General features: G+C 40.1%; 1 protein-coding gene across 10 annotated transcripts in view; it reads left to right on the forward strand.

Moving 5' to 3' along the window:
• Positions 1-16,469, forward strand: part of TTC3 (tetratricopeptide repeat domain 3) — a 125,438-nt gene that overhangs the window by 84,205 nt on the left and 24,764 nt on the right. For all 10 annotated transcript variants that reach the window (XM_027961621.3, XM_042238430.2, XM_027961634.3 and 7 more), the window contains 4 exons: positions 1,956-2,120; positions 5,244-6,291; positions 7,244-7,309; positions 9,680-9,829. In XM_027961621.3, coding sequence (XP_027817422.2) covers positions 1,956-2,120; positions 5,244-6,291; positions 7,244-7,309; positions 9,680-9,829 — 1,429 coding nt within the window. The remainder of the gene's footprint in view (positions 1-1,955; positions 2,121-5,243; positions 6,292-7,243; positions 7,310-9,679; positions 9,830-16,469) is intronic.

Here is a 16,469-nt window from a genome sequence, read left to right on the forward strand (position 1 = left end):
AATAATAACAGCCTATATTTTGATAGCACTTATGTGCCAGGCACTGTTTTAAGAGCTTTTTATGTATATATAAACTCATCTATTCCATTCTTCTTTCTTAGAGATAAATACTATTACATACATTTTACACATAAGGATGCTCAGGCACAGTGCAGTTGACTGTGCCCAAGGACACCAAGCTCATACTCAGCAGAGCCAGAGTTTAAACCAGCAATCCAGTTTAGAGCCCACACTCAACACTGCTCCAGCTTTGCAGCATGCTAGACTCTTATACTCTTTTTTAAAAAAAAATTTTTTTTTAAGTACCTTTTCAGTTCAGTTCAGTCACTCAGTCGTGTCCGACTCTTTGCGACCCCATGAATCGCAGCACGCCAGGCCTCTCTGTCCATCACCAACTCCTGGAGTTCACTCAGACTCACGTCCATCGAGTCTGTGATGCCATCTAGCCATCTCATCCTCGGTCGTCCCCTTCTCCTCCTGCCCCCAATCCCTCCCAGCATCAGAGTCTTTTCCAGTAAGTCAACTCTTCACATGAGGTGGCCAAAGTACTGGAGCTTCAATTTCAGCATCATTCCTTCCAAAGAAATCCCAGAGTTGATCTCCTTCAGAATGGACTGGTTGGATCTCCTTGCAGTCCAAGGGACTCTCAGGAGTCTTCTCCAACACCACAGTTCAAAAACATCAATTCTTTGGTGCTCAGCCTTCTTCACAGTCCAACTCTCACATCCATACATGACCACAGGAAAAACCATAGCCTTGACTAGACGGACCTTAGTTGGCAAAGTAATGTCTCTGCTTTTGAATATACTATCTAGGTTGGTCATAACTTTCCCTCCAAGAAGTAAGCGTCTTTTAATTTCATGGCTACAATTACCATCTGCAGTGATTTTGGAGCCCCCAAAAATAAAGTCTGACACTGTTTCTACTGTTTCCCATCTATTTCCAATGAAGTGATGGGACCGGATGCCATGATCTTCGTTTTCTGAATATTGAGCTTTAAGGCAACTTTTTCGCTCTCCTCTTTCACTTTCATCAAGAGGCTTTTTAGCTCCTCTTCACTTTCTGCCATAAGGGTGGTGTCATCTGCATATCTGAGGTTACTGATATTTCTCCCAGCAATCTTGATTCCAGCTTGTGTTTCTTCCAGTCCAGCGTTTCTCATGATGTACTCTGCATAGAAGTTAAATAAGTAGGGTGACAATATACAGCCTTGACGTACTCCTTTTCCTATTTGGAACCAGTCTGGTGTTCCATGTCCAGTTCTAACTGTTGCTTCCTGACCTGCATACAGATTTCTCAAGAGGCAGGTTATATGGTCTGGTATTCCCATCTCTTGAAGAATTTTCCACAGTTTCTTGTGATCCACACAGTCAAAGGCTTTGGCATAGTCAATAAAGCAGAAATAGATGTTTTTCTGGAACTCTCTTGCTTTTTCCATGATCTAGCGGATGTTGGCAATTTGATTTGTGGTTCCTCTGCCTTTTCTAAAACCAGCTTGAACATCAGGGAGTTCACAGTTCACGTATTGCTGAAGTCTGGCTTGGAGAATTTTGAGCATTACTTTACTAGTATGTGAGATGAGTGCAATTGTGCCGTAGTTACCAGTCTCAGTCTCACTTTAACTTAAATTGATCACCATTGTAATAAAACCTTTCATTTTGCTTTTTAACATGTTACAATTAATACAACATTGATTTTTTTTCTAAACCAGAAGTTTAAAAAAAAATTACTGTTGATAACATGAGTAAGTATTAATAAAAGAATTTACTCAGCACTCAGGTGTCTCTTGACTAAAGTTGTGAAAAGTTAACTTTTCTACATTAAATTCTCTGGTAGTGTGTTTTTGCATCCAAAAATTGAATAATATGTTATCTTTGTTCCAATTTAAATGTTATTCTGGATCACCTAGAAGTTTATTACTCACAAGAAAATCATTTGTTTGTTTGTTTTATCAGCAAACGCAGTTTAAATTCTGCGGGCCCCTTTGTAGTGCCTGATCACCTTCGGCAGGATGTAGAAGAATTTGAAGCTCTGTATGAACAGCATAGTAATGAGTATGTTGTCCGTAATAAGAAGCTGTGGGACATAAACCCAAAACAAAAATGTTCAACTCTATATGAGTAAGTGTCCTAACATTCCAGCTGTTATATTGAGGCTGCCAGTAAAAGATCTTAAGTTGTTTTAAATTTGTGTCCCTTTCCATTTATTAAAGAATCTGTGTTTGGCTCACAAACTCTGGGGAAGAAAAGTATTTCTATGGCTTTTGGTCATGTATTACACAAAGTTAATTGGAGATTTTTAACTATTAAAGATTTTTTTTAGAACCCTAATGTTTATTAGTTGTGTCGGTTTGCGCTGCTAATGTAGATTCTTTGTATTTCCAAAACTGTCCTAGTGTGTCCTGATAGGAATGATAAATGAAGCTTCCAGCGATAATCTTTTATCATGAATTCCACAGTATATATTTGACAGGGAATAGTATGATTATTTGCTCTCATTGTCTTTACATTGATATGATGTAGTTGTTTGGTGTCTCCTAAGCCCGGTGACACTTCATGTGGCTTGGTGAAGTGTTACCCTTCACTGGGAAGGGATACCAGGATCTGGTGACTACTGCTGAGAGAGCTGTCCAGCTGGGATGTAGTACAGATACAGAGCCCTGTATCTCTGTATTGTACTGAAAACTTGGCCTCCTGGCATTCATCTAGTAAAAGATTTCCTTCTAAGAAACTTTGGGCTGAATTACTTCTGGTTTGAAAATGTGAATGTGAAATTAATACTAGGGGACTTCCCTTGTGGTCCAGTAAGGTTAGGACTCTGCAGGGGCCACGGGCGTGATCCTTGGTCAGGGAACCAAGATCCCACATGCTGTGTGGCCAAAGGAAAAGAAAAAGAAGTTAACACTAAAGTCAAGTCTGAGTGGAGTGGATAGAGTAATAGATTTCAGGAAAATCTAAAAAGCTTTTGCTTTTTTTTTTTTTTTTTAAGCTTGGCATTAAGAAGTAGTACATGATGCTTTCTTTAGGAAAAGAAGTTGAGGGGCCGAGATCTGCAATAGAAAATTAATTTGTAAGCAAACTCCTGGAAAACCCATCACTCATCTGTAATTTGGTTATTTTTTCTATTTTTCTCAGTTGCATTATTCCTCTTCAGTTTAGTTACATGCTCTTGGATCCCTCTTCATAGTTTTTCTTCAGAGGTGAAGTGCTGAACAAATCATATTCCCAGAGAGCTGGATGACAGCCTGGAATCAACTGTTAAACTGTACTGTTATTGTTGTTCAGTCACTCAGTTGTGTCCGTCCCTTTGTGATCCCATGGACTATAGTCCGTCGGGCTCCTCTGTCCCCGGGGTTCTCTAGGCAAGAGTACTGGAGTAGGTAGCCATTTCCTTCTCCAGGGGACTATACTAGTATTTCTTAAAACATGCTAGCCTTTGCTTCAAGCATCTAAACTGAAGCTAAACTGTAGTTTTCAGGAGTTTGCATCTTAAAGACTACATTACCTTTATAAGTGGGAAGAAATTAAGTAACTTTATGAGAAGAAAATGGGTTGATTTGTTTGTATATTTTGAAATGAAGTTTATATCTTATAATAGGAGTAAGTCAAGAAGTTACAGGAAGTCATACCTCAGAACTTAATTCTTTCTTTGAATTTAAAAAAATAAACATGTAATGATGATTGGCTTGAAGATTATTTTTTAATTGGCCATTGGGTAAAAGAAAAATGAAACTAAACTTTTGTATCTGAAAAGAATGTTAGAGTAGAAAGTGTAACAGACATGGAGTTAAGATATTGGGATAACTGCTTTTTTAATTGACTTAAATATTTTACTTTAAAGTAGAGGATTGGACTGATTTGTTTTCAGTGACCCCCTTCGTTCTAATGTTTTATGATACAGATAGTTGAAGTATACGGTATTCTGCATTCAGATAGTATATGGTATTATCCTATACTATTGTAGTATATGGTATTATACTATACATTGCAGATAGTATATCTGCAATGCCAGTAGTATATGGTCTTCTGCATTCACTTTTTCCTAAAACAGTCTTTAGTAGTGTTAATCAAGATTTATTAACCAGTTAAAGTGGAAGGTTTCAAAAAAAAAGTAGAAAATGTGATCCTAGCATGTAGCTTACAGATAGCAGGAGAGTGAAATTGATTGTAGGTTGAATCACAGTGTGTTGCAAATAAAAATAACTTTGTGAAATAAGAATCATGTTTTTTCTCCCTGTCAGTTTTTGCCTACCAAAAAGAACATGGTGGTTCTTGCTTGCTTGTCGTGCTTTCTTCCAAGAAAGAGGCAATTGGGTCCTGATCTTTAATCTGCTTCTTGAAAAAAAGAGAAAGGAATCATGAGCATGTAGAAAACAGTGGTTTTTCAAAGGGGCATACCTGGAGCACTAGGACGGGAATGCCTTCTGAAATATTTTTCCCATTTCTGCCCCTTGGCCCCATGCCGGCAGCAACATGCACGGGCACTGTGGCAGTCCATCAAGGACCGTTGAAGACACTAATGGTCATCGTTCAATTATGAAAATATGCATACACATATTTTCAAATCATATCTGATAAGGGGCTAATTCCCCAAATGTATGGAGAACTGAGGCAACTCAGTAGCAAAAAAAAAAATTCAGCTTAGAAATGGGCTAAAGATTTTAATAAACATTTTCCCAAGAAGACATACAGATGGCCAGCCGGTACATGAAAAGATATTCCAGAGACTTCCTTGGCAGTCCAGTGAGTCTCCGCACTTCTAATGCAGGAGGCGTGGGTTTGGTCCGTGGTCAGGAAGCTAGATCTACATGCTGCAAATAAAGATCTCACATGCCACAACTAAGACTGCTGCTGCTGAGTTGCTTCAGTCGTGTCCGACTCTGTGCAACCCCATAGACGGCAGCCCTAGCCAGATAATTTTTTTAATCCAAAAGCAAGTATTTAAAAAAAATATATATATATAGAATATTTAATCACAGTGTATAAAAAATAACCTTTTAGTCTTTTTTTCCAAAACTTCTAAAGAATTATTTTCTGAGGAGTAAACTTAATTTATTTATAGTATCATTGATTTCAGTTAGCCTTTCTCAGATTTAATATGAATATAATGTGTTTGTTGAGGAGATGTTCAGGTCAGAAATGAAGTAGTATTTTGCTTTGGGGGAAATTTTGAGAAATATTTTCTTCAGAAAAGCATGTGTAAGTACTTCCTTATAATAACATATGTAAATTTTTCTTGCCTAGTTATTTCTCTCAGTTGTTGGAGGAACATGGTCCCTTGGACATGAGTAACAAGATGTTTTCTGAAGAATATGAGTTCTTCCCAGAAGAAACTCGACAGATACTAGAAAAAGCAGGAGGTTTGAAAGCGTTTCTCCTGGGATGTCCTCGTTTTGTTGTGATTGACAACTGTATTGCATTGAAGAAAGTTGCATTACGGCTCAAGAAAAAGAGAAAGAAGAAAAACATTAAGACAAAAGTAGAAGAAATTTCAAAAACAGGAGAGTATTTACGAGTTAAACTACCACTGAATCCAACTGCTAGGGAATTTAAACCAGATGTAAAGTCCAAACCAGTGTCTGACTTACCTTTAGCACCAGCTTCTGAGGACATGAAGCCTCAGCATGCATCTGCTAATTCTCCCCAATCAGTTCGTGACACTGGGAAGCCAAAACCAGTTTCCGATAATTCTTCCAGATCAGTTTCTGAGGATGAGAAGCCCAAAGGGATATCTTCTGATTCTCCCAGGCCAGTCCTTGAGGAGACCATTCACAAGCCAGTCTCCTCTAATTCTCCCAAACCAGTTCCCGAGGAAGTGAAAGCGACCTATTGGCCTCGACCCCAGTTGGTCACAGGATACTGTACATATCTTCCCTTTCGAGGATTTGACATTACCCAGACACCACCAGCCTTCATCAGTGTGTTACCGACTTTGCCCCAGTATAGCATTTACACCCCCCTGGCCAGCGTTCCTACTGAGTATCACCTGCAAAGACCAATACCAGTGGTGCCGTCTTTTGTAGCCAGTGACATAACGGAAGTGCATTTTGAGGCTCATCATTTCAGTGCTGAGAATGCCCATGGTAACCAGATTGCCTCCGAAACACAGATCCTTGAGGAATCTTTGGAAACACCAGTGAAGTCAGAGTGCAGCTCTGATGGTGCTGATATAGCCCAGAGTGAGGCTAGCGGAAACGAGGACTACTGTGGAGATTCTGCCAAGTGGGAAGTAAATCCAGAAAGCACCAATAAAGTAACAAATATTCCATGTACACAAGTGGTTGCTGTACAGGTAAGACTAAAGTGAGAAAGTTTTAATATCAAAGTTAAATTTTCCTCTTCATTTTTCATTGTCATTATATTTACTAAAATCCTTTAAAATAATGGACTTTATGAACCCTTTTGTAGGGCATGACTGGTAATGCCAGAAGGAATTTTGAAGTGTAGTAAGTAATACCCTTTATCCTATCCAAGTTTTGCACCAGTTGAGACATAAAGCAGTAGAATCAGCAGGTGGAGCCAAAGCACCGCCTTGATAATTAATAAAAGTGCAGTAGGATGATGTGGCTCTTTTCTCTAGAGAGTGTCTGTCCCAAGACTGAAACCCATGACTTAGCAGCTTCCCTGCCTCGTTCACAGCAGTGCTGGGCTAGAAGGCCTTCCAACTTGGGTGCTTGCCCCCAAGACAGTGCAAGGAGTAGGAACGGGAAAATGTGCTCTCTGAACGGGCAGCTACCAAGAGAAAGAGAAAAAAGAAAGAGTCAGGGCTGCACATGCTCATTTCTTTCCATCTGGTTGTGTCCTGTGTTTCCCTCACTCTCAAACCAGTGGGGGAGTGAGGGAAACACAGGACACAGCCAGATGGAAAGAAATGAGGGATAGGAGTAAATGTTCCTTCCTAGCAAGCTCAAGAATAAGGTTTCTCTGTAGTTAGCTTTATAAGGCATGAATGCATGAAACCCTTACTGGTTATCCTGCTACTCATTAAGTTTTTTAAAAGCTTTCTAGAAAGCTTTGAAAAATTATGTTAAGAGTAATGAACCAAAATCACTTTCACTTTTACGAGTTCCAAATGATGCTTTTTCCTGTTCCAAACATTTGTAGAAAGCATAGAATGTTATCTAAACTGGCAAAAAAATTAAAACCTTGAAAAATTATGGGCATGTTTCAAAATGTTATCAAATGATGGATTTATTTTACTAGAGCGTTTGAGACAGATTGAATGTTCTTGTCTTGCCCCAAAGGTGTCTTGGAATATAACACATCAGGAAGTCAATACTGAGCCATATGGTCCTTTTGAGGCACAACAGGTGAGTCAGAACTATATTAAACTGTTTAAAGTTTTAATTTTCATTACTTTAACTAAATAGGAATTATGAACTTAGAACTGTTTTGAAGCGAGTTATTCATATAAAACATCATAGAATAAGCCTTGTTGTTTAGTCACCAAGTCATGTCTGACTCTGACCCCATGGCTTCTCAGTCCATGGAATTTCAGGCAAGCACACTGGAGGTCGGTTGCCATTTCCTCCTCCAGGGAATCTTCTCCACTCAGGGATTGAACCTGCATCTCCCGCATTGGCAGGCAGATTCTTTACTGCTGAGCCACCAGGGAAGTAGAATAAGCTTTAGAACATAACAAAAAAGTTATTTATTTTTATTGTTCAAATTTGGGAAAGAGAGGGAGAGGAAAAGTTTTTTTCTATCCTAACAGCTTTATTGGTTTAACTGGTATAATGAACTTGTATTTATAAATAAAAGCTTATTCACATGAATAATACAGAAATTATTATAAAAATCTTAAACACTTTAAGGATGATTCAGTTAGAAAATTGATTAATATAAGTACTATGTAATAGATCTTAAAGGGAAAAGTCATTTGATCAACTCCATAGTTGCTGAAAAGGTATTGGATAAAATTCAAATTTTTTTCTTGACTTAAAACTCATAATCAAATGAGAACAGCTAAATACTTCTCAGCATGCTTGTATCTTTCCCTTTTAAGCCAAACCCCATCATCCTGCTTAAATGTATATCATCATTAATATTTATTATTATCCTGGAGATACTGGTTGATAAAAGTAGAGAAGAGAAATAAAATTTTAAAGGTGGAAGTGTAAAATATTATTTATAGAGGCTAAGACTGTGTCCCTGTAAAATCCAAAATGATTGATCAGAAACCAATACCAAAATGTAAGAGAATTTAGAAATACAAATGGATAAAATACCTTTCTGTATGTAAACAACCCATTCCAAAACATAGTAAAGGAAAAGATTTCATTTTTAGTAGTATCAAAAAATATATTATCTTGTTAAAGAAAACTTTGAAATGCTACTGAGAGACACACAGAATACTTAAGTAAATGAGAAATGTTCAGTGTACTTGAATAGGAAGACCTAGTATTATAGGGATTGGCTTTCTAAAGATTTTAATTTAACACAGTCTCAAAACAGACATGAATAGAATGCATGTTATCTGTTGCTACATAACAAACAATGTCTCTGTCAGCAGTTTAGGGCATATGAATTAATTCATAATACCAAGCTGAATTGAGAATTAAAATAGAAATAACTAAGATCTGAAACCATAAAAGCTTGCTCATGGGTTCATCATCTAGTTGATTATTTATTTACTTTTTTTTTTTACTTTAAAATAATTTAGACTTTTAACTTGATTTTTAAAAATTTTTATTTTTACTTTATTTTACTTTACAGTACTGTATTGGTTTTGCCATACATTGACATGAATCCACCGTAAACATGAACTGTATTCATAGTGCCGAACTTTCAGTCTGGACGACATAAACAGCAGACTGGGGTGTGTGGTCAGCTTGGCCATAGTTCGCAGTTCTCTGACAATGAACAAAATTTCAGAACCTCAGTTCCCTGCCTTTGTACACTTGGGAGATGCTAACGTGCTGTAAGAGATGCAGGGGATGGGAAAGGTGGGCCAGGTGTGTGCATCTGGCTTAGATTCCCAAACCTGGCTGCCGGAGCCCTCGTAGCTGGGCAGAGCAGTTGCCTGTAGCTGAGAGGAGCTGCCAGAGTCTGACAGGAGCTCTGTTCACAACAAGTGTGTGACTGCTGCCCATCTCAGCAGGATAAAAGGCTTACAAATACATAAATGCTGCTTATTGCTGGCCAGCATTTCACAGTACAGTATGACTTCTGTTTGCTTTATTTTAAAGCTGTCCAGGAGACAGTTACATAACTGAAAATAATTTCTTGATAATATTTTAAGTCATCTTTTAAAAATAATCAGCAACCGTCTATTTGAAACGCTATAAAAGTAAGGCCAAAACTAATATGTCCTATTCATATCTAATGCATGCATAATATTTGCGGTTCTTAAAGCCAGTAAATAGTTCTTGATGTTAATTGTGGAGGATGACAGTCATATCAGACTAATACTGAACCCTTCTAAAACAAATATTCAGAGCTAATTATGGTGCATATTGGAAAGTTTCCTTATGAATTCCAATAACACAACTTTTCTAAAAAAAGAGCTGACTTTTCTAAACAATGTAAGGGGTTTTAAATTCTTGAATTATGACATTTTCCTTGTAAATTTTCATCTGCCTTATATCCTCTTTTGTTTACCTGAAGAGACATTTCAGAACAAGATCAGAAATAGGCTTTTAAAACTACTTTTAACAGGTAATTTTGTATTACATTTGTAGGGAGGTATTTCACAGATTGAAAAGGAGTACCAGGTTTTACAAGAGCAGCTTAAGGAAGCATGTGAAAATTATGAACACAGCAATGTCAGGGGCTCAGAAGAAACCAAGGACTTGGAAGAAAAGTTGAAAAGGAACGTTGAAGAAAATAAGGTAATCCTGTCTGAAACCTCTTTTCAGTAGCATGTGGCATCATTCAGAGAATTGTGCTTGTGTAGCCTCTGTTAGCTGAGCTACTGCATTGTTGGCTAAACAAAGGATTCTTTCTCACTGTTGCCTGTTTCAGTTTTTATGACATTAGAGTGACAGTGTTTTTATTTGCAGTGTTTTACAACCTCTACAAGTTGTCATGTAAGAAAAGTGCTGTGAATCTGAATTTTCACTTATCTATAACTTGGTTTCCTTGATTAGCTAAAACTATTTCCAGGTAAGTTCCAAGTTAAATTCTTCTTCATAGTGAGAGTAGCGGTGTAGCACTAGAGGTTCCACGTGTGAGACCTGGAGACAGACAGGCTGGGTTCAGATCCAGGCTTAATTCTACACTAGTTCTGTTCTTGGGCAGACTGGTGTGTGTGATGCGTGTGTAACATCTCTGCTTTAGTTCCGTAGTTTGGGTAATAATTGCTCCCATTTTATGGGGTTACATTATTACTCTCTTTTTAATTTTCAAATTTGTTTTATTTGTTTTTGGTTGCACTAGGTCTTCATTGCTGCCCATGGGCTTTCTCTGGTTGTGGAGAGCAGGGGCTACTCTGCATTGAGGTGCTCAGGCTTCTCACTGTGGTTGCTCAGGCTCTAGGGCGCAGGTGTTGTGGCGCACCAGCTTAGTTGCTCTGCGGCACATGGAACCGTCCTGGACCAGAGACTGAACCCACACCCCCTGCATTAGCAGGTGTATTCTTTCCCACTGTACCACCAGGGAAGTCCTCATTGTGGTTTTGATTTGCATTTCTCTCATGAAGAGTAATATTGAGCATCTTTTTATGTGCCTGTTGGCCATCTTAATGTTTTCTTTGGCAAAATGTCTATTCAGGTCTTCTGCCTTTTGTTTAATTAGGTTGTAAAAACTGAAGTCTTTGTACAGAGGTGAAAAGGGCCTGTTAGTCCATTTAATAAAGGAAGAATTTGTTCCAGAAGTCTGAGTCATTAGCTGAGGTCACATATTAAATAGAAGAAAATTAGCTGTGGGACCTTAATCAATAAACTTACTTGTTGAGATTTAAGTATACCCAGAAGAAAAGGGTTGTTTTGTAGAGCTGACCGTTATAACACTCCTTAGGACATGTTTTCACTTGGGATGAGACTGGGGAGATTTGAAAAATTAGAAGGAACCAGCCTTTCTGCTCAGTTGCCCAGTTGAATGAAATCTTTCTGATTAGAAAGAGGGGGAAATGAACAAAAATAAAACCTTTCACAGAGACTCATACAACGCTAATTTGGATAAGCTACTTGGGGGACTTAACAAAACAAAACATTGTTGTAAACTTCATATTGTGTCAGGAAAGTTCAGTTTTAGTAAAACTGTATGAGAATGCCTGTGTCCACCCAATTAAGTGATGCAGACAGATGCAGACACAACCACTTGATTTGAGGTGGTCATCTGATGAGTGAGGGCTTCCCTGATAGCTCAGTTGGTAAAGAATCTGCCTGCAATGCAGAAGACCCTGGGTCGGGAACATCTGCTGGAGAAGGGATAGGCTACCCACTCCAGTATTCTTGGACTTCCTTGTGGCTCAGCTGGGAAAGAATCCGCCTGCCAGGTCAGGGAGACCTGGGTTCATTCCCTGGGTTGGGAAGATCCCCTAGAGAAGGGAAAGGCTACCCACTCCAGTATTCTGGCCTGGAGAATTCCATGGACTCTATAGTCCATGGGATTGCAAAGAGATGGACACAACTGAGCGACTTCCACTTTCACATTTCACTTTCTGATGAGTGAGGTTCCTTTCTTTCTGGTAGAGGCTTGTCCAGCTTTATAAGCTCCTGGTTTGACTGGGTCCTGTGTTTGTGCAGTTCATCAAGACTTCTTTGTACACGGGACCAAGAAATGTACAGTAAATGAGCACCCAGGGAGTAGGGCTGTGAGAGAGCAGCAGCTTTAACCAGTGGGCTTGGGCTCTTGACCTATTCTTAACTTTGCTGAGACTCTGGGCCTGGTTCCATGGGGTTGTGCTTAAGAGTAGTTAGTCCATTTTTTAAAAAGAGCCATTGTTTAGTCCCTCAAGTTGCAGACCTGTTAGGCTATTAGATTTTCCATGCAAAATGTTTACCTGTTTCCTTTCAGGATAAATTGTTCACCTGAGTTCCTTAAGTTGTTTATAGAAAAGAGCAAGTGAGATTTAGCTGTGATTTTCTTTATTAATTACGATTATGCTCATAATTCACTCATAGAAAAATCTTTTATAAATGTAAATTTTTGCTTTTGTTGATTTTTCTCTTGGCCTTTGACCCTCTCGATCACTAAGGTTATGAGTTAGTATTTTTACTTAAATTTTCTTGATTCCACGTTTAGCTGTAATTCCATTCAGTTCAGTTCAGTCACTGAGTCGTGTCTGACTCTTTGCAACCCCATGAATTGCAGCACGCCAGACCTCCCTGTCCATCACCATCTCCCGGAGTTCACTCAGACTCACATCCATCGAGTCCGTGATGCCATCCAGCCATCTCATCCTCGGTCATCCCCTTCTCCTCCTGCCCCCAATCCCTCCCAGCATCAGAGTCTTTTCCAATGAGTCAACTCTTCTCATGAGGTGGCCAAAGTACTGGAGTTTCAGCTTCAGCATCATTCCTTCCAAAGAAATCCCAGGGTTGATCTCCTTCAGAATGGACTGGTTGGATCTCCTTGCAGTCCAAGGGACCCTCAAGTGTCTTCTCCAACACCATCAATTCTCCAACACCATCAAACGCATCAGTTCTTCAGCGCTCAGCCTTCTTCACAGTCCAACTCTCACATCCATACATGACTACTGGAAAAACCATAGCCTTGACTAGACGGACCTTAGTCGGCAAAGTAATGTCTCTGCTTTTGAATATACTATCTAGGTTGGTCATAACTTTCCTTCCAAGGAGTAAGTGTCTTTTAACTTCATGGTTGCAGTCACCATTTGCAGTGATTTGCTTTATAGAGAAGAGAGAGGCAAGCTGTAGCAAACCATGCTTAAGAACTCGGGCAGTACAATCAGACTGCCTGACTGGTGACCCCAGCCCCCCCACTGAGTGGCTTTGGCACCTAAAATAATTAACTCAGTTTCTTTGACCCTCAATTTCCTTATTAATAATACAAGCTATACTTCATAGTTTTGTGAGGACTCACAGTGGGTGGTTGAAAAGGGATGGGGGAGTGGCTCAAGATAAGTATAGTAGGGGAAAGAATTGCCCCACCCAGAATGTTGTAGTGCCTTGTTGAGAAAAATAACTTATTTACAAAGCATTTGAAGAATGTCGAGCATTTACAAAGTATCAGTAAAGATCTGGGCTAGCTATTGGGTGTAGCTGATGGAGTTTGATTTTCATGAGCTAGAAATGGCCTTTAATAATTAGACTAGCTAATTCTCTGTTCCCTGCCAGAGGAAAATAGCAATTCTAAAGCCAGAATCTCCTGTTGTTCTTAAAGTACCCTTGTTCATAGTGAAGCAACAGTTAGAACTGGACATGGAACAACAGACTGGTTCCAAATAGGAAAAGGAGTACATCAAGGCTGTATATTGTCACCCTGCTTATTTAACTTATATGCAGAGTACATCATCAGAAACACTGGGCTGGAAGAAACACAAGCTGGAATCAAGATTTCCCGGAAAAATATCAGTAACCTCAGATATGCAGATGACACCACCCTTTTGTCAGAAAGTGAAGAAGAACTAAATAAAGAGCCTCTTGATGAAAGTGAAAGAGAAGAGTAAAAAAGTTGGCTTAAAACTCAGCATTCAGAAAACTAAGATCATGGCATCTGGTCCCATCACTTCATGGGAAATAGATGGGAAACCGTGGAAACAGTGACAAAGTTTATTTTGGGGGCTCCAAAAATCACTGCAGATGGTAATTGTAGCCATGAAATTAAAAGACGCTTGCTTCTTGGAAGAAAAGTTACGATCAACCTAAACAGCATATTAAAAAGCAGAGACATTACTTTGCCAACAAAGGTCCACCTGGTCAAAGCTATAGATTTTCCAGTAGTCATGTATGGATGTGAGAGTTGGACTATGAAGAAAGCTGAGCGCTGAATAATTGATGCTTTTGAACTGTGGTTTTGGAGAAGACTCTTGAGAGTCCCTTGGACTGCAAGGAGATCCAACCAGTCCATCCTAAAGGAGATCAGTCCTGAATATCCATTGAAAGGACTGAGGCTGAAGCTGAAACTCCAGTACTTTGGCCGCCCAACGAGAAGAACTAACTCATTGGAAAAGACCCTGATGCTGGGAAAGATTGAGGGCAGGAGGTGAAGGAAAAGACAGAGGATGAAATGGTGGGATGGCATCATCAACTCAATGGACATGAGTTTGAGTAAACTCCGGGAGCTGGTGGTGGACAGGGAGCCCTAGTGTGCTGCAGTCCATGGGGTTTAAAAGAGTCAGATACGACTGAGCGACTGAAATGAACTGAACTGAACTTGGAACTGACAGGTCATAACTGGGTGCCGTATTGCTCAGCACATATGCTCAGCATATGTTCTCTCTCTCTCTTTTAAAAATTCCTTATCTTTTTTTTTTACTATACTGGGTCTTCATTGCTGCATGGACTTTCTTTAGTTGCAGCAAGCGGGGGCTACTCTCTAGTTGTGGTACGCGGGCTTCTCATCGTAGTGGCTTCTCTTTTTGCAGAGCGAGGGCTCCGGTACTTGTGGTTCCTGGGCTCCAGAGCACAGGCTCATTATTTGTGGCACAATGACTTAGTTGCCTTGAGGTATGTCAGGTCTTCCTGGACCAGGGATCAAACCAATGTCCCCTGCATTGCAAGGGGATTCTTAACCACTGGGTCACCAGGGAAGCCTTCTGTTCTGTTTTATCAAGGTAAAGTTCACATTTAACCATTATAAAGTATGCAGTTAAGTTGATTTCAATATTTTCACCATGTCATATAATCACCACCACGATCTAACGCCAGAGTTGCTTTCGTCACTCCAAAAAGAAGCTGTATTCTCATTAGGCAGTCACTCCCCCTTTTTGAAGATCCTATGTTCTTAAAGTGCTTTGATGAGATTTGCTTATAGCTAAGATGGGTATTTAGTTAGCATTTTGACTCTTAAAACAGTCAAAATAATTTTGGCCTAGACGAATTTATGGAGTAGAATCTGAAACTTTGTGCTGTTTCAGCAGAATCTTGGGTTCTTGCCTACCCAAACTTCCTCACCCCACATGTGCAGAGAGGTTTGGTCCTATTCAGTCGTGGTCCTTGCCAAGTTCAGCTCTTTTCTAATCTAGCATTTATGGAGCTCCTGTTATGTACCTCCTGTTATGTACCGTACACAGTCGTAAATGTTTTAGCTGTATTATTTTATTAAATCTGAAAGCAATTCTAGTGCACTAGTGTGTTCCAGTATGTAGCATTGTCTCCATTTTACTGATGAGGAAATGGAAGCTGGACTCACTAAGGTGTCTCGCTCCAAGTTGCACCAGCAGTAAGCGCAGGAGAATAGGTGGTGAGTGTCAGGCTCCAGATCCATTAAGAGAACGTCAATTCCACAGCCAGTTGAAAAACACTTCCCAGCACTCCATGAGCAGTGTATCGGTTAACTGATGCCACAGTAATGCTGAGTAAAAATCTCAGTGACACATGACAATAAATATCACATGTGTGAGTCTGTGAGTTAGCCGATCCTGACTGAGCTTGGCTGGATGGCTTCACCTTTGGATCAGCTAGGGCTCCACTGTTCCTGGCTGTGCTTGCTCACGTGTTGGGGTCATCTGGCTATAGACCGATCTACGGTGGCCTCAGCTGGGGCAACAGGGGCAACTCCTTCTGTTCCGTATGTCTTTCATCTTCCAGTGTGAGTCCAAGAGCAAGCAAGAACCAGCCCTGCTAATACCCGATCAGGCAAAGCAAGTCCCATAGCCGGCTGAGGATCAAGGGGTGGGAAAAGACTCGCTCCTGAGTGAAGGGAACTCCAGGGTCCCACGACGGAGGGTGTAGATGGGGGGAGGGTGCAAGATGGGCTGTGTGTGCCATCCCTCTGCCACTGTAGGTTTGCACTGTAACTCATGAACACTCAGCAGTCACCATGAGCTTGAAACCCCCCTGTGGTTGGTTGTTACTCCATCTCCAGCTTCTTCTCTGCCGGTTCTCTGCATTGTCCTGTACACTGGGTAGTGGAGCTTGTTGTGTGGTTTTCTCACTTCTGGACCTCTTCCCAGCACTGGTCCTTCCGCCTCAAGGGCCTTCTCCATCCCCGTGCCTGGTTCATCCCTCATCCTTTGGGTCCAACTCGGGCGTCACTGTGAAGCAAGCAGTCACTGACAGAACCTCAGCCTTGAGTAGAGGCCTTTGTTACTGTGGTAGTGATAATGACCACCTCACTGTATTAGACAGTAATTATCATTTTGTTAACATCTTTATTGAGATGTAGTTCACATGCCATAGAATTCACTCCTTTAAAGTGTGTAGTCATTGTTTCCAGTATAGGCACAGAGTTGTGTAGCCATCACTGCAATCCACGTTTAGAACGTTTTTATCACCCCAAAAGAAGTCTAACCACTGCCAGTAACTCCCTGTTCTCCCTCCCTCAGCCCTTGGGAACCACTGATTTACTCTGTGGACTTGCCCCTTCTGGGTGTTTTATATAAATGGCATCACACTTAACTAT

This window comes from Ovis aries, chromosome 1, assembly GCF_016772045.2.
Source record: "Ovis aries strain OAR_USU_Benz2616 breed Rambouillet chromosome 1, ARS-UI_Ramb_v3.0, whole genome shotgun sequence".
NCBI lineage: Eukaryota > Metazoa > Chordata > Mammalia > Artiodactyla > Bovidae > Ovis > Ovis aries.